Below are 17,170 nucleotides of genomic sequence, written 5' to 3'. Positions count from 1 at the left end.
ATTCTTCATCTCAGGAAACAAACTGAGGGTTGCTGGAGTGGTGGGGGGTGGGAGGGATGGGGTGGCTGGGTGATAGACATTGGGGAGGGTATGTGCTATGGTGAGCGCTGTGAATTGTGCAAGAGTGTTGAATCACAGATCTGTAGTTCTGAAACAAATAATGCAAGATATGTTAAGAAAAAAGAAAAAGAAGAAGATAGCAGGAGGGGAAGAATGAAGGGGAGTAAGTCGGAGGGGGAGAGGAACCATGAGAGACGATGGACTCTGAAAAACAAACTGAGGGTTCTAGAGGGGAGGAGGGGGGATGGGTTAGCCTGGTGATGGGTATTAAGGAGGGCACGTTCTGCGTGGAGCACTGGGTGTTATGCACAGACAATGAATCATGGAACACTACATCAAGAACTAATGATGTAATGTATGGTGATTAACATAGCAATAAAAAATTTAAAAAAACTATATGCCTTTTTTTTTTTTTGGAAGACATGGACAGACATTTCTCCATAGAGATCCCAACAGACAGAGGAAAGATGCTCCACATCACTCATCATCAGGGAAATACAAATCAAAACGACGATGAGATACCATCTCACACGTGTCGGGATGGCTAGTATCAAAAAGACAAGAAATACCAAATGTTGGTGAGGATGTGGAGAAAAGTGACCCACGTGCACTGTTGGTAGACATGAACATTGGTGCAGCCACTGTGGAAACAGCATGGAGGTTCTTCAACAACCTAAACATAGAAGGACCATAGGATCCAGTAATTCCACTACTGGGTATTTACACAAAGAACACAAAAACACTAATTCAAAAGATACATGCGGCCCTGTGTATATTGCAGCATTATTTACAATAGCCAAGATATGCAAGCAACCCAAGGGTTCAACCATAGAGGAATGGATGCAGAAGATGTGGTATATATATATATACAATGGAATCGTCCTCAGTCATAAAAAAAGAATGAGATCTTGCCATTTGTAGTAACATAGGTGGAGCTAGAGAGTATTATGCTAAGTGAAATAAGTCAGGCAGAGAGAGCCAAATGCTACAGAATTCACTTCATGTGGAATCTAGAAAACAAAACAAATGAGCAAACAAAGAAGCAGAAACACACTCATACCTACAGAGAACACACTGATGGTTGCCGGAGGGGAGAGGGGTGAGGGATGGGTGAAATAGGCGAAGGGGGTCACGAGGTACAAGGTTTCACTTATGAGATGAAAAGTCACAGAAATGAAAAGTACAGCGTAGGGAATATAGTCAGTAATAACGTAATAACGTTGGCACACGGGGGTTACACTTATGGCGGTGAGCATTGAATAATGTGTAGAACTGTTGAGGGACTATGTTGTACACTTGAAACGTGTGTCACATTGTATGTCAACTATGCAAAAAAGGAGAAAATGAATAGTTTTCCTTGACGATCCCACTGAGGACAGCAGTATAACAACTTGTGTCTGCCCCAGAAGGACAGCGATATGTCCTGACATCACAGAGCTGGGGGGGGGGGGGGGGAGAGGATTCAGTGCGTAATTAGATCACACACTCCGAGGATCTCTTCCTAACAAAGCTCCTGACTTTAGGAGACCTGCTCTGGGGGTGCTGGAGATGAGATGGGGGAGGACAGCATGAGAGCAAGAGGCTCCCAGGAAGGGATTCCTATATTCCCACGGGGCTGTGGGGCTTCTGACCTCAGAAGGGGACTGGCACCCTAGGTAAAAATCAGAACTGTTGAGGAGGGACCTTTCTATCCCTGACAAGGACCAGATGCACAATGGCCTTCCTACTGGAGGGTAAGGAAGGAACCAGCTGTCTGTGATATGTTACCTGTTGGCCTATCTCGACTCACTCCAGATGTAGGACTTCCACATCTGCAGAGAACGTCTGTCAGTAAGTGGGGGGCCTCAAGTTTACAGACCAGCAGTACAATGAGGAGGAGCTTCTTTCCTATTTCCAGTGCCCATCTGCCTTCTAATGGGGACTAGGGTGTCTCACCAGCCGGCTCCATCCCACACAACCCAAGATGAAATCTGCTTCTTCCAGTGTCAGGTGCAGTGAGGGACCTGACAGCCCTTGATTTGCGGGGGCTTTGAGGAGGCATCACTGAAGATGGGTCCCCATCTATATGCCAGGCAGAGGTGGCCATGATAAAATCAGGCATCCTGATGAGAACCAACTCAGGTGCCTGCGGCTCTTCGTTAAGAGGTCCCAACCCTCAGGCTCCAAGGCTGTGACCCTAGGTGTGAGGGTCAAGTTCTTGCTTTCTAAGTGCACTGCCTCTCAGGACCCCTCTGGCGTCCTCCATGTTAGGTATCCAGAACCACCATCCTGCTTCCCCTTGAAGAAATTCAGCACTAACTGCCTGAAAGGTGTTCTTTTTTTTTTTAATTTTAGTATTTATTTAAACCTGCACATACCAAATATAATCATTAATGAGATAGTTTTTTTTATTTCTGATGTTTCCAGCATTCTTTTTAAAAATTTTATTTTATTATGTTATGTTAATCACCATATAGTACATCATTAGTTTTTGATGTAGTGTTCCATGATTCGTTGTTTGCATATAACACCCAGTGCTCCATGCAGAATGTGCCCTCTTTAATACCCATCACCAGACTAACCCATCCTCCCATCCCCCTCCCCTCTAGAACCCTCAGTTTGTGTCTCAGAGTCCATAGTCTCTCATGGTTCTTCCCCCGCTCCGATTCCCCCCCTTTTTTCCTTCATTTTTCATTTTTCCCTTACCACTATCTTTTTTTTTTAACATATAATGTATTATTTGTTTCAGAAGTACAGATCCGTGATTCATCAGTCTTGCACAATTCACAGCGCTCACCATAGCACATACCCTTCCCCATGTCTATCACCCAGCCACCCCATCCCTCCCAACCCCCACCACTCCAGCAACCCTCAGTTTGTTTCCTGAGATGAAGAATTCCTCATATCAGTGAGGTCATATGATACATGTCTTTCTCTGATTGACTTATTTTGCTTAGCATAATACCCTCTAGTTCCATCCACGTCATTGCAAATGGCAAGATTTCGTTTGTGTTTTTTTATGGCTGCATAATATTCCATTGTATATATATATACCACATCTTCTTTATGCATTCATCTGTTGATGGACATCTTGGCTCTTTCCATAGTTTAGCTATTGTGGATATTGCTGCTATAAACACTGGGGTGCAGGTGCCCCTTTGGATCACTACATTTGTATCTTTGGGGTAAATACCCAGTAGTGCAATTGCTGGGTCATACGGTAGCTCTATTTTCAACTGTTTGAGGAACCTCCATACTGTTTTGCAGAGTGGCTGCACCAGCTTGCATTCCCACCAACAGTGTAGGAGGGTTCCTCTTTCTCCGCATCCCTGCCAACATCTGTCGTTTCCTGACTTGTTAATTTTAGCCATTCTGACGGGTGTGAGGTGGTATCTCATGGAGGTTTTGATTTGGATTTCCCTGATGCCAAGCGGTGTTGAACACTTTTTCATGTGTCTGTTGGCCATTTGGATGTCTTCTTTGGAAAAATGTCTGTTCATGTCTTCCACCCATTTCTTGATTGGATTATTTGTTCTTTGGGTGTTGAGTTTGATAAGTTCTTTATAGATTTTGGATTCTATGAAAGGTGTTCTTTTTAAATCCTCAAATGCACACTCTGATGATAACTCAGCGGGGTGAGTCAGAACCTCCCCTCAAAAGCACCTGAGAAGGACGGAAACCTGCAAATACACATTGGGGCTAAGGAGACCCATGGGATCTCCACTCTCTACGTTGTACCTGACTTTTCCTGACCACACTTCTGTATTAAGGATCCCTGGAGATGAGTAAAGTCAAGGAGGACATGAGGCTCCTTTGGTATTTGGGATTTAAAAAGAGAGAGAGAGAAGTATAGATATGAAGAGAGTAGAATTCTTGAACTCTTCCAAGTGTTTGGGTTTCTCTATCCATGGGCACAGCATGACTAACATACCTGGGGCATCACTTACTACGGTTCCGGTCTTTATGACTCTGACTCCTATAAATACACAACTGGCCTGAGATAAGGATTGACAAGGATTCCTAGATGTCTGATTAATCAAGGGCCTGGGAGGAGAAAATTGGAAGGTCACTGATTATGAAATCTGGACAAAGGACTGTGGATGTATAGAAGGAAGTGGACATTATGTCAGTGGAACTCAGTGTTTTGTCAAACTTGAACAGAGCATCCACCACAGGTAAGACACCAAACCAACAAGCTTATACCTCTGAGCAGATGAGCTGTCCTCAGTCCTTATCTCAGGTTCCATGTTATTGGCTCACAATGTTCATGAGTGATGCAGCCATGGTGACATGTATGGAGTTTATGCATATGCCCAATGGCGTGAGTCCACCACCACCATCTTCAATAGGGAAGAGCTAATTATTGTCACCTCTGGGTATCTGAGCTGCCACCAGCAGGGACTAATACCACCAACCACTTTTTCCTACTTTTGTACATCTCATCAGTTCCCCTGGAGAGGGTGTGATGCATCAGTCCTGGGATTAGTTGTGTTCCAGCTGCAGTAAGCCTTCCTGACCCAGTGAGGCTCAGCTGCTGTCACCATCCAAGAGTTCACAGAATTTTTGGTTTACCCATGAGAGTATTGGTTGTGACAAGAAATCTAGTTTGTCATGAAGATCGTGTAACAATGAACTCATGACTATGGCATCCATTAATCCTACCATATATGACATCACACAAAAGAGTCTGCTTGGGTATGAAATCCTGTAGACTTCAGAGACTCTCCTTCAGATGTGCTATGTATTTTGATATAGTGACCGTGAGTGCAAGAATGAATAGGTTTGGGGACACTTTCAGGCTCAGTCAGTAGACTATATGACTCTTGATCTCAGAGTTGTAGTTTAAGTCCCACAATGGGTGTGGACATTACTTAAAAACAAAAGAAATCTGTAAAAAAATAAATAAATAAATAGGATTTGAAACCAACTGCTGAAACTAGGAGCGAGGTCTCTACACAAAAGTGACCAGCTGGGGAAAAACAGAGTGACCTAATGCAACAGAACCACTTCCCTTACCAAGGGAGCCTGCCCACCTCTGGACTGTTACCTTAGAGACAGAGAAATCTTGTCATACTCAATCAACTGTATTTTGAGATTTCTGTGTAACAGCCAATTAGATTGTCCTCTGACTCTCCATGGTGTCTCCTTTCAGTTTTATGAGATCATTAATTTTTTACTATTTTGTTTTGAGCACAGCCATTTGGGATTCGAGCATCATGTAAGATTCCTCTACCTAGTTCAACACACTGAGGGACTTTGGCTTTCTCTCCTGACATCAAAGCAGAAATTCCAGATCACAAGGTGTGTCAATCGTGTGGGCTGACTATGGCCCTGCTGGTCTTCCAGCTCTCATTGCATTTCCTCCCAGTGCTTCCATAATCCCTTTCCATCATGATCATGCATTTATCAATATTCTAAAATAATTAAGTGTTATAAGTTCCATGATTTGTGGGCTCCAGTCTACTGGATTTCTATATACATTTTTCCACACACTATCAAAGCTACTGGAATTGACGTATTAGATTTAACTGTACTTGTGTTCATTACCTTGAGATAGGCAATCATCTGTAATACACTTTATTTTGTTATCTACAAACAAGTTTGGGTGTTTTGCGAATTCAATCACTCTTACTTGTATCATATGTGTAATGACAATGCATGACCAATTTCTAGGTCAAGTGTCACTCTGAAACATTCTTTTGAATGGAATCTAGTCAATATATAAATTTTCTATACATTTCCAAAAGAACATCCTATTCAGGGTCATTTTCAGTTAATGACCATATCCTGTGAAAATAATGCATTTACTTATCGCTCAAAATCTATTTTTACAATAATAAAGCACCAAATTCATCACAACTCAAGCAGTGTTTGGGTTCTATATACTTAACATCCTTACCATTTTGGAGAAAAAGAAAAACCTCATATATTTAGGATTTTCCTGTGATATACAAAGGTAACTTTTGTCTCTATCATTACTTAGCTGTTTACTTTCAAAACCACTTTTGAAATTTCAGGAACCCCTTGTCACTCAGGAAAATGTATTTGAGGGAAATCAAAGACACTTGGCATTGGAATCTTATAATAACCAAAAATTTGTAAGTGTTTCTTTTGATTTATCAGATTTAAAAAAATTTTTTTAAAGATTTTTTTTATTTATTCATGAGAGACGGAGAGAGAGAGAGAGAAGCAGAGGGAGAAGCAGGCTCCCTGCTCAGCAGGGAGCCCGATGCGGGACTCGATCTCAGGACCCTGGAGTCATGACCTGAGCTGAAGGCAGACGCTTAACCATCTGAGCCACCCAGGTACCCTATCAGATTTAAAAAATTTTTTACGGATTTTTCTCACCCATACTCTCCCTGAGGACAGTTGTGTAGATCACTCTCTTGAACATGTTAATGGAAAGGATAGTGAAGTAGTAGAGAAGTAGAAAAAGGAAAAGTGAGAAAATACCACTACTACCAATCTTGGCAAATTTGATCTTGTGGAAGATATAGCCCACACTGTTCATTCCAATAAGTATTCAGTTTCTACCACAGATCTATGTCACTTGTCTGGGTACTAGAGTGACTACATTTACTTGAGAAACAAAGGCACAGCCAGAAGATTAGGTGGAGGAACCCTCGTTTGCTCTTCCTTTCACCTGACATGACAGGAGCCCCTAGATTCCCCTGCTGCTTCTGCCATGCCAGGCCGGGCAGCTGTCGGGGCCTTAACATGTGGAGCCTGACGCCCAGCTGCAAGCTGCGCCCCCGGGTCCTCCAACTCCTTCCTCTGACACAGACTCAGAGGCTCTCCTGTGATTCCCCAGAGAAGCCACTCCCTCGGGCAGCTGGACGCCCCAGGCAGGGAGGTTTGTGTGCGGGCATGAACCACTGTGCGAAGAGACTGTAGATACTGCCCGCAGTAATACACTCCCACATCGTCAGCCTCCACCCTGCTGATTCTCAGGGTGAAATCCGTCCCTGACCCGCTGCCACTGAACCTGTCTGGGACCCCAGTGTAACGGTTGGAAACCAGGTAGATCAGGCCCTGTGGAGACTGGCCTGGCTTCTGCCGGAACCAATACAAACACGTGTTTCCATTACTATGTAGGAGGCTCTGACTGGCCCTGCAGGAGATGGAGACCGGCTCTCCAGGGGTGATGGGCAGGGAGAGTGGGGTCTGTGTCATCACGATTTCCCCACTGGATCCTAGGTAAGGAGAGAGAAGTGCCATGATCGTTACAAATATATTTAGCTACTTTCATTGTTTCCATTTGGTTATTTAACCAAAATACTGCTTTTTACTCTCATTATTTGAGATTTCAAACATGCTGCAAAAATGCACATTCAATAATGAGCCTGAGATCCGTGAAGTAGAGAGAGGCCTCTGAACATTGCCCACCCCATCCCCACCTTCTCTGTCACAGTCCTCACTAGAGCACAGGTCCTTGTTCCTTCTGGAATCTTCCTCACCTCCCACATCTACACATCACCTGCCCCACCCTGGAGGTCAAGTCACACACCTCCTACAGGCACACACAATACATGTGCAGAGCAGAGGAGTCCCCACAGCTCACCCCCCACCCCCACTAATTCTCTTTCTTCTCCACCCTCTGTCCTTACCAGGGAACCAAAGCATTAGCAGCCCAAGGAGCTGAGCAGGGAACCTCATTTTGAGAAGCTGAACTGAGGAGTCCTGGTAAGTCAAAGCAAGATTCAAGCTGGCCTTTTATCTCAGACTTGCAAGGGCAGGACCTCCCTAGGGGACACTATGCAAATCCCCTGCTGGGTGCAGCAGTGTGGAAGGGGCAGGGGGGAGGTGGGAGGGGCCTACCTTTGAGCAGATTGAAATAAAAGGTCTTTGGGACCTTTGTGTTTGAGAGAAAACCAATAAAGTCAAGTCCATACTACCTGCAGCAGTGGGAAGAGCAATCCCACTGTGAAAGTGTGGATCACAGCAAGCACCCAGTGCTTATGGTTCCTTCACTCTGAGCAAGCATCAGGGAGCGGATCACACATGTGAGTCCGGGGTCCATCTCTGGAAGGTGAATGCCATGTTCCTCACACTCTTCCACTTATTTGAGTTGGTTCCAGCAGAAGCCAGGCCAGTCTCCACAGGGCCTGATCTATAAAGTTTCCAACCCTTACTCTGGGGTCCCAGATAGGTTCAGACAATGGGACCTATCATTGACAAATTCCTGGGCTTTTGTTTAAATACAGTCACTATGGAATAGGGTGCTGGGTAAGAGCTGCTCTGGGGTGTTGGTCTACCTCACCAGCCTTTATCAAATAGTGAAATAACCTGATTTTACTTCTCATGTCAGCCAGATGCAGGTCATGTGGAATTGAACAGCTCCTGAAAAATGGTACTCCTGTCAAGTTGCTTTTCTCTTACAAGTCAAATTCGGGAGCAAATGAAAAAATAGATTTTGCCATCTGATTATATGTTGAGTAGTCATCCCAAAGTCAGATTTAATTGGCCAAGAACACAAATTAACAAGGACAGTATAATATGTAAGATTCTTCAAGACTGTTTGGCCTGAATGTCTTCTTCGGAAAATCCTTAAGAATAACATTTTCAAATAATGCTGAGAACGTCATTTGACAAGGATTTTGTTGAGCTTTCGACCCTGAACTCTGGGGCAAGAATCCTGGTCACTGAGAGAAGCTGTGGTGTCAGGTGGATGTGGTATACATATGTCCTGTATCTCACTAGTGACAGTATGCTTCACCCCTTCATTCTGCTACATTAGTTTAGGTTTTTGGTTTTCTTGGCCTGGTCCTTCCTTACGATTGTAAGGAGAGTGACTCTAGGTCTCCCTTCTGGCTTCTAATGGCACCTGTACAAATAGGTGTTTCTATTAGCAGGTAGCAGTCTGTGTCCTGACAATTCCAACCCTCCTAATTAAATACACCAATGAAAGTTGTCAGAAAATTAAGTAGTGAAAGAAAGAAAGAAAGAAAGAAAGAAAGAAAGAAAGAAAGAAAGAAAGAAAGAAAGAAAGAAAGAAAGAAAGAAAGAAAGAAAGGAAGGAAGGAAGGAAGGAAGAAAGAGGAAGAAAGAGACTCTATAAATTGTAAAGCTAGTTTTGTAGGACTATTTTCAAATGTACTAAGGATGGTTTCTATACAGTATTAGTGGTTGAATTATGTCCCACCAAAATTATGTTAACTTTTAGTCCCCAGTACTTCAGAATGTGACATTATTTTAAAGAGTCATTAGAGATACATATAGTTAATTTTGATGTGGTCATATTGTGGTGGGCCCTTCATAAATATGATATCAGAAATGGAGAAAGGACACACATTCCTAATTCTAAGGAAGAATTTCTGTCTCTTTGTTTAAAGTGTACTGAGGCCTGGAGAACAAAACTGACCAGCAAGCTACCTGAGTCACTTCACAGCACCGAGAAATAAGACTTTGTATGGGTTGAAAGAACAAGGAACCCCAGTTGAGCATCAGTCTTTGGGAATCTCCAACCTTGACCATCAACCACTGAATGAAGAGGGACTTGGCAGGTGGGTCTCATTGTACTTTTTTTTTTTTTAAGATTTTATTTATTTGACAGAGAGAGACATAGTGAGAGAGGGAACACAAGCAGGGGCAGAGGGAGAGGGAAAACCAGACTCACCGCTGAGCAAGGAGCCCAATGTGGGACTCGATCCCAGGACCCTGGGATCATGACCTGAGCCGAAGGCAGACGCTTCACGACTGAGCCACCCAGGCGCCCCAGGTCTCATTGTACTTTGTGTCTGTTGTCAGATGCTGTTGGTTTGAGCTCCATAAAGCTGGAAGCCAGTGTGTGACTGTGTGACTGGGAAGACTGTCTCCTTGGGGTCTGAGTCTGTTATCCTGCAGTCCCTTTATGGGGCATGGAGACTCTGCTACTCTTGCCCATTCCGTGCACTGTGTTCTCTAGACTTTGTCAACCCAAACAGCCAGACCCACACTGCTTCGGATGAGATTAGAGACACGGAGACCTGGGCACCTCCTGCATCCAAAGGGAGGCTCTTCTCTCTGATTAAAGGGGAGTTTGTTTGTCCTTGAGTGAGATCACCCCGCCCGGCAGGGGAGCTCCCCCCGCTGCAGGTGGGCTGGAGTGGATTGCTGAGCCCTGAGTCACCTGTGACTGAAGCTGGTTGCCTTGGACCAATAACTGCAAATTGTCACCCAAAAAGGTAAAATCTGTGGCGAAGCATTCTGGTTACAGGGAGCTCAGGGAAGGCTCTGTGCATGTGTTTACCATATATGTTCTTTCAAAACACTGAGAGAAACAGTTATGTTGACATGCCCGACTTTTCTGTATCCTCAAAACCGTATTATCCATCTGCCTTATAGGAGTTTAGTTTTTTGGAATAAATACAAAAATTCTTTAGAAATACGCCACTGATTCATAAGGATAAGTGGAGAAATAGTGTGCTGGGGATGAAGGCTTTTTGTCTATAAATGTTAAACTGTCTGCTAATCCCAGCTCACCTGTAGACTAGCTGAACAGAGTAAGACAATCTAAACCTGCTTCTTCCCCAAACTATCACCACCCATGGGCAGCTGCACCACCCAGAGGAAGGAGGTTTGTGTGCAGGGCTGGAGCACCGTGGGAGGATTTTGTAGAGTTTGTTGGCAGTAATAAACTCTAGCATCCTCAGCCTCCACCCTGCTGATTCTCAGGGTGAAATCTGTCTCTGACCCGCTGCCACTGAACCTGTCTGAGACCCAGGAGTAACGGTTGGAAACCCTATAGATCAGGCCCTGTGGAGACTGGCCTGGCTTCTGCAGGTACCAATTTATTTTTTTTAATTTTTTAATTTTTTTAAGATTTTATTTATTTTATTCATGAGAGAGAGAGAGAGAGAGAGAGGCAGAGGGAGAAGCAGGCTCCCAAGGAGCAGGGAGCCCGATGCGGGACTCGATCCCAGGACTCTGGGATCATGACCTGAGCCAAAGGCAGACGTTTAACCATCTGAGCCACCCAGGCGCCCCTGCAGGTACCAATTTATATAGGTGTTTCCATTACTGTGTAGGAGGCTCTGACTGGCCCTGCAGGAGATGGAGACCGGCTCTCCAGGGGTGACGGGCAGGGAGAGTGGGGTCTGTGTCATCACGATTTCCCCACTGGATCCTAAAGTAAGGAGAGACAAATGCAAGGGTACATACAAACTTTATGAGCCATTTTCAGAATTTTTCTCTTGTTATTTATTTCAGGTTAAATCATTTAAAAATGTTGATTTCTACCCTAGAATATCCAATTTCAAAAAAGAACCCAAGATTTGCAGCATACAAAGGGGTGTCTAGAAGTCACCTACACCATCCCACTCTTTCTGTGTCACAGTCTTCATCAGAGCACAGATCCTTCCTTGCTCCTTCTGGAATTTTCCTCAGTCTCATGATCTAAACATGCCCCATCCTAGAGAGCAAGATGTATGCATCTAACATTGGACAAATATACATCATAAGCAGTTGCGTCCCCAGAGCTCCCCTTCCCCACCCCCTCCCTATTCCTTTCTCATCTCCCCTCCATCCTTACCAGTGATCCGGAGCATCAGCAGCCCCAGGAACTGAGAAAGGAAAGTCATTTTGGGAGGTTGAACTGATGAGTCCTGGGATAAGTCAAAGCAAAATGAAAGCTGACCTTTTAATCTCAGACTTGCAAGGGAAGGGCCTCCCTAGGGAACAACATGCAAATTCCTTGTGTGGAGAGAACCAGTGGAAGGGGTTGGGGAGGCTCTCCTGTGAACAAAGTAAGATCAAATGTCTCTGCATTTGAAGGAAAACCAATAGAGATAAAATCGATGGTGCTCAAAGGGTAGAGGCACACAATTACATGTCCCCTTCTATTTCCTCTACCAGTTTTATGGGTTTTCAGAACTTTCCTAGTCATTTTACATTTTAGTGGGGTTGGGTTGCCACAAATATTTGGTGATTTTTGTTTTTTTCTTATGTTTGTTTAAAAGGCTCTGGGTTTTGTCCTTTTTCATTTTGATTGAGATAAAATACATACAGAATAAAGAGCAAACATTTTCAGAGCACAAGTGAACAGTGACAAGTGGTCACCATTGTGATGAAAATACCGAGTATTTCAAATTCTCCAGAAGCCACGTGCACTTTTCTGGCCATAACTACTCCCAACCACGCTAACTGTCCTTCCTACTTCCTTTGTAGTCATTTGGGTTTTCCTGCCCTTGAATTTTCATATAAATTGAAGAAATTCTTCTGTTTCTAGCTTGCTGCCAGTCTCTTTACTTCCGAAGACTGCCTTTACTTAATTTTTTCCGATGTTGGTTCTGTTTCAAGCTGCTGTGTCATAAAGGATTTTGTGAAAGGAATTAACTTCACCCTACATGAAAAGGGATCCTGAGATGGCCATTTTCCACACAATGGAGTGGATGTTATGCTGTGTTTCTTTTCCAATAAACAGTGAGGAGCCATTGGAGATGGAAATGCAATGAAATGGATAGTGGAAAGAAAAACCTTGATGAACTCCTTGAGGAGTGTAGCCTCCGTGTGAGAGGTAAAATAACGAAGCCTCTGAACAAAGCCCAGGAGGGTAATTTCAGACTCTAAGGTAAGGCAAGTATCTGTTACGTGGAGCACACATATACACACACAAAATTAAGAGAGGAAAAAAGTGGATAAATTAGACCCCATTGAGATTAGAAGCTTATTTTCTTCATCAAGAAAGTTAATAGACATAACAAAAGATAAGCCCTCTCTCTCACCCCCCGTATCTCTCTATCTCTCTCTCATCTCTCTGTATCTGTTTTGAACAGATATTTCCCAAGACATCCAAATAGCCAATGAAAAACATATGAGAAGTTACTCAACATCGTTACTCATCAAGGAAATCTACATTTTCACCACAATACCACCTCAAGATCTACCAATATGATTATAATAAAAAGTGTGACAGCACCAAGTATTGCCAGGATTTGCAGCCACTGGAACTTGCACTCACAGTTGCTGGAGCAGAAATAGAAAGGGGCAGTGTTTCCTGAAGCCAAACCTGCGCGATTCAGCCCTTGCATTCTGAGGAATGTACCCAAGGGAAGAGAGTGTGAAAGTCCACAAAAGACATTGCAAAAATGTTCCTAAAGTCTTTATCAACAAGAGTCTCCAATCTGGAAGAACTCATAGATTGAAAAATGAACTGTGATAGATTCATATACTAGAGAACTTTTCTGCGGTAAAAAGGAATAAATTATGACCACACCAACAACACAAGTGAAGTTCAAAAAAACATGTTGTCAAAGGAAGCTGAAAAGTACATACTGTATGATGTCATTTATGTGAAGTTTAAGACCAGGAATGGAGCCCTGGTGGCCGCTGGTACTGGGGGAGGATGGGGTGTGGAAGTTACTGCAAGGAGAGTAAGGAAGCCTTTGGGATGTTGGAGGCAGCAACTCTCTGGAGTGAGTAGCAGTTAGAGGAGGCTATGTGTATGTGTATATTCATTTAGGCGTGTATTTAAATTCACCTTATATACAGGAAATTCACTTTGCTGCATTTAATATTATCTACTTTTTAAATGAATGAGTTAATTAATGAATAGCACTTACGGAGTCCGAAAATCAGATTTTTGCCCCCCATCTTCTTCCCTAAAGCACTGGTGTCTTGAGTAACCTGAGCTCTGAGAACCTCTGATTTCTTATCTCTAGAGGATGATGTGTGACTATTTGCTCTGGATGCGTAAGGCCTTGGTGCAGCATATTGGACACAGGGCACATCTCCAAGACTTCAACAAATGGCAACTGGCAGAGTAATTAGAGTAATTACTATCGCTGTTGACTGTCATCACTAGTATTATTGTTATTATTACTATTATTATTAATAGTATTAGTAGGAATATTTTCTTGGATATGGGCTCCTTTTTCTGCCTAGTTCTCTGTCTTAAAACAAAACAAAAAAACCTCAAAGAGTGTTTCTCAGAAAAAGGATTTGCAGGCCTGAGCTAGAAACCTCCTTGAGAGAATTCACTGAAGGTTTGGTTGTTTTATGTTGTTCAAAAAGGAAGCTTTCGAAGGACAAGGTCCCTTGCAGGTCATGACCCTTGAGCCCTGCAAGCCCTTCCCCAAAGCAGCCCCTGCCCCGACGAACAGACCACAGAGCAGAGCGCAGGTGCTGGAACGCCCGCCGCACCCCTCCCCACCCCCCACAGCCCGGGGGACAGTTTATGCTCAGGGCTGTGGCACCGTGGGAGGAACTGTATAATCCTGCTGGCAGTAATAACTGGCAGCATCCCCAGCCTCTGCTGTGCTGATTTTGAGGATGAATTCTGTGAGACTGAATCACAGAGAACTGATCTGGGACACCAGACATTAGGTTATCAGCATCATAGATGAGAAGCTTAGGAGCCTGGCCTGGTTTCTGCTGATACCAGCTCAAGTAATCGCTGATGCTCTCGTTGGCCCTACAGGTGATGGACACGCTCTCTCTCAGGGACGCAGAGAGGAAGGCCGGAGACCGGGTCAGCCCAGAGCTCCCGCTAGCGGCTGGGAAGGGAGCAAAACACAAAGTCACCATTGTCTACCAGGTCCCACTCCACTTTCCTCCCAGAAGATTCTGGCGGCCCTGATCCCCTAACCTGAGAGCACCTGGGTCTCCGAGGGGAGGGGAGACCCCGGGTCAGGGATCCACAGAGCCCTGGGGCGATCCCACAGTCAGGAGGAGAGGACCCCCCAACCCCATCTCGGGGATGTCCCCTGCACTCCCCTCCTCGCCTGGGAGGCAGGCCAACAGAAGGCAGAGGAGCTGGGTCAGGACACCCATGTTCCATCCAAGGCTCTGCCTGAGGCTCTTGTTTGCCCCAGATGTCTGAGCAGCCTATTCATGAGGATTCTGAAGAGCAGAAATGGGCTCTGGGGGAAACACGCAAATCACCGAGGGGTTGGGCGGGTCTGGCTGCAGCTGCAGAACCAGTGCCTCCTGGGGAATCACACAAACCCAGGATTCACGTCCAGTCCCAGAGGAGCTTCTGCCAGGTGTTTGTCAGAAAAAAAAACTCTCTCTGGGGCGCCTGGGTGGTCAGTCGGTTAAGTGTCTGACTCTTGATTTCAGCTCAGGTCATGATCTCAGGGTCCTGGGATGGAGCCCTGTCTCAGGTTCCAAGCCCAGTGGGAAGTTTGCTTGAGGATTCTCTCCTTCTCTCTCTGCTCCACACCCATTTCCACTCACTCTCTCTCTCTAAAATAAATAAATATTTAAAAAAAAAAAGAAAAGAAAAAATCACCTCTAATTTTTCTGATCTCTATATATCCTCATGGCTCCAAATTTTGTACATCTTCTCAAAACAAGAAAATAATAGATCTGGGATGACCCTCCAAGACTTAAATTTTTGTATGAACATAAACTTTTCCCTATAGAATTCATGAGCTCTCATCTTCTAGGGATGGGTGTGAAATATCAGTTCTATATTGATATGTTACTTGGACTAAATAATGATGAATCATGGACAAAAAGATGAGAGAGTATATCCTGGGATCAAATCCATGCACTGCCTCTTCAGGCACTATGCAGTAGAGAAGGCTTATACATTGTTAGAGGCTATTTCCATGGTCAATATTATTCTTTATTTTGGAGGTTAATGTCATCTGGGTATTAACTTTCTCTGCTTTCTATTTTTACTGTTTCTCATTCTTCTCATCAGTTTTTGCTGATTATATTTCATGCCTTAGAGTAACTATAAGTTCTCTTTTGTCTGACACAGTCCCAATGTGATCTTTAACATTTAATAGCACCCCCTTTTTGCTCTCACAAATAACCCAGTTTGGGTGAAAACTTATATGACAGCCCTCTATTCTGATCTTTTTTATTCCTAGTTTACTAAGACATTTCTTAACTAAAAATTAGTAATGAATTGTTAAATTTTATCAAATATATTTATAACTATTATCAGCATGATCAAACACATGTATTTATATATTTTTAAAATATATATTTATAGTTACATCACCATATATACATATATAATAGTCCCAGAACATGAATACATGTATATTTAAGTATGTGCCACCTTAAAAAATATATATGCACCTATATGTATATTCTATATATATATGCATATTTTTCTATAAATAAGGTAATTTTAACTTTTTCTTCAAATATTATTTTGTCTTTGTTTCTTCTTAATATCTTTATGAACAGATTGCTAAATATTCATATTGAGGTCAATTTTAATAAAATGCATCTAAGTAAGTGTGTAGGTGTATAAATATTGTATTTGTCAGCTTTTGCATGATGATTAGTAATAAACCACTCACAACCAAGTGGCACACAATACTAAGCATTAACTTTAACATCCACAGATGTTCATGTTAACGATGGTTTGGCTGATCCAGGCAAGGCTCAGCCAGGTGGTTGTGTTACATGCCACTGAGATGCTGTCTAGCTTGTGGATAGTGTTTCATCTGGAACCAAGATGCAAGGGCAGTGACTACGCATTTTTCTTTCTTTCGTTTTTATTTTTTAAGTAATCTCTACACCCAGTGTGGGGCTTAGAACTCACAACTCCCAGATCAAGTCGCATGCTCTACCAACTGAGCCAGACAGGCACCCCTGCTCTGGGCAAAATATTCTAATGGCAAGTTTCAGAAGTGAGCAAAATCCCCAAACCAAGCTGCACAAGGGAATTTAAGTCCAATGATCTCCAACACAGGTGAACAAAATTTATATTCTTTTGCCTTTGTAATTCCTCAAGTTTCTAAAAACCTTTAATCTATTAAATTTTCAAAGTATTCCTCAAAAAGTTAAAAATAGAACCCTACTACCCGGTTAATCGCCCTACTAGGTATTTACCCAAAAAATACAAAAATGGTAATTCAAAGGCATACATGTACCTCTATATTTATAGCAGTATTGTTTACAATAGCCAACTTTTGGAAGCAGCCCGAGTGTCCATTGATAGATGAATGGATAAAGAAGATGTGGAATATTATCAGCCATAAAAAAGAATGGGGGCACCTGGGTGGCTCAGTCTGCCTTCGGCTCAGGTCATGATCCTAGGGTCTTGGGATCGAGCCCCGCATCGGACTCCCTGCTCCGTGGGAGGCTTGCTTCTCCCTCTCCCACTCCCCCTGCTTGTGTTCCCTCTTTCACTATATCTCTCTCTGTCAAATAAATAAAATCTTGAAAAATAAATAAAAAAATAAAAAAG

The 17,170-nt window shown here is 43.4% G+C and overlaps 1 protein-coding gene across 1 annotated transcript in view; it reads right to left on the bottom strand.

The window, feature by feature from the left end:
- The window catches only part of LOC112821049 (immunoglobulin kappa light chain-like), a 163,433-nt gene extending 155,702 nt beyond the window's left edge, over window positions 1-7,731 (bottom strand). Inside the window, exon 1 of the mRNA XM_073897429.1 lies at window positions 7,647-7,731. Coding sequence (XP_073753530.1) covers window positions 7,647-7,695 — 49 coding nt within the window. The 5' untranslated portion in view covers window positions 7,696-7,731. The remainder of the gene's footprint in view (window positions 1-7,646) is intronic.
- Window positions 7,732-17,170: the final 9,439 nt, after the last annotated feature.

The sequence above is a fragment of the Callorhinus ursinus genome, unplaced genomic scaffold (genome assembly GCF_003265705.2).
Source record: "Callorhinus ursinus isolate GAN/ISIS: 27379988/994484 unplaced genomic scaffold, GSC_fseal_2.0 scaffold10, whole genome shotgun sequence".
Taxonomy (NCBI): domain Eukaryota; kingdom Metazoa; phylum Chordata; class Mammalia; order Carnivora; family Otariidae; genus Callorhinus; species Callorhinus ursinus.
Note: the sequence above shows the minus strand (reverse complement) of the source record. Positions and strands in the feature narration are given on the sequence as shown.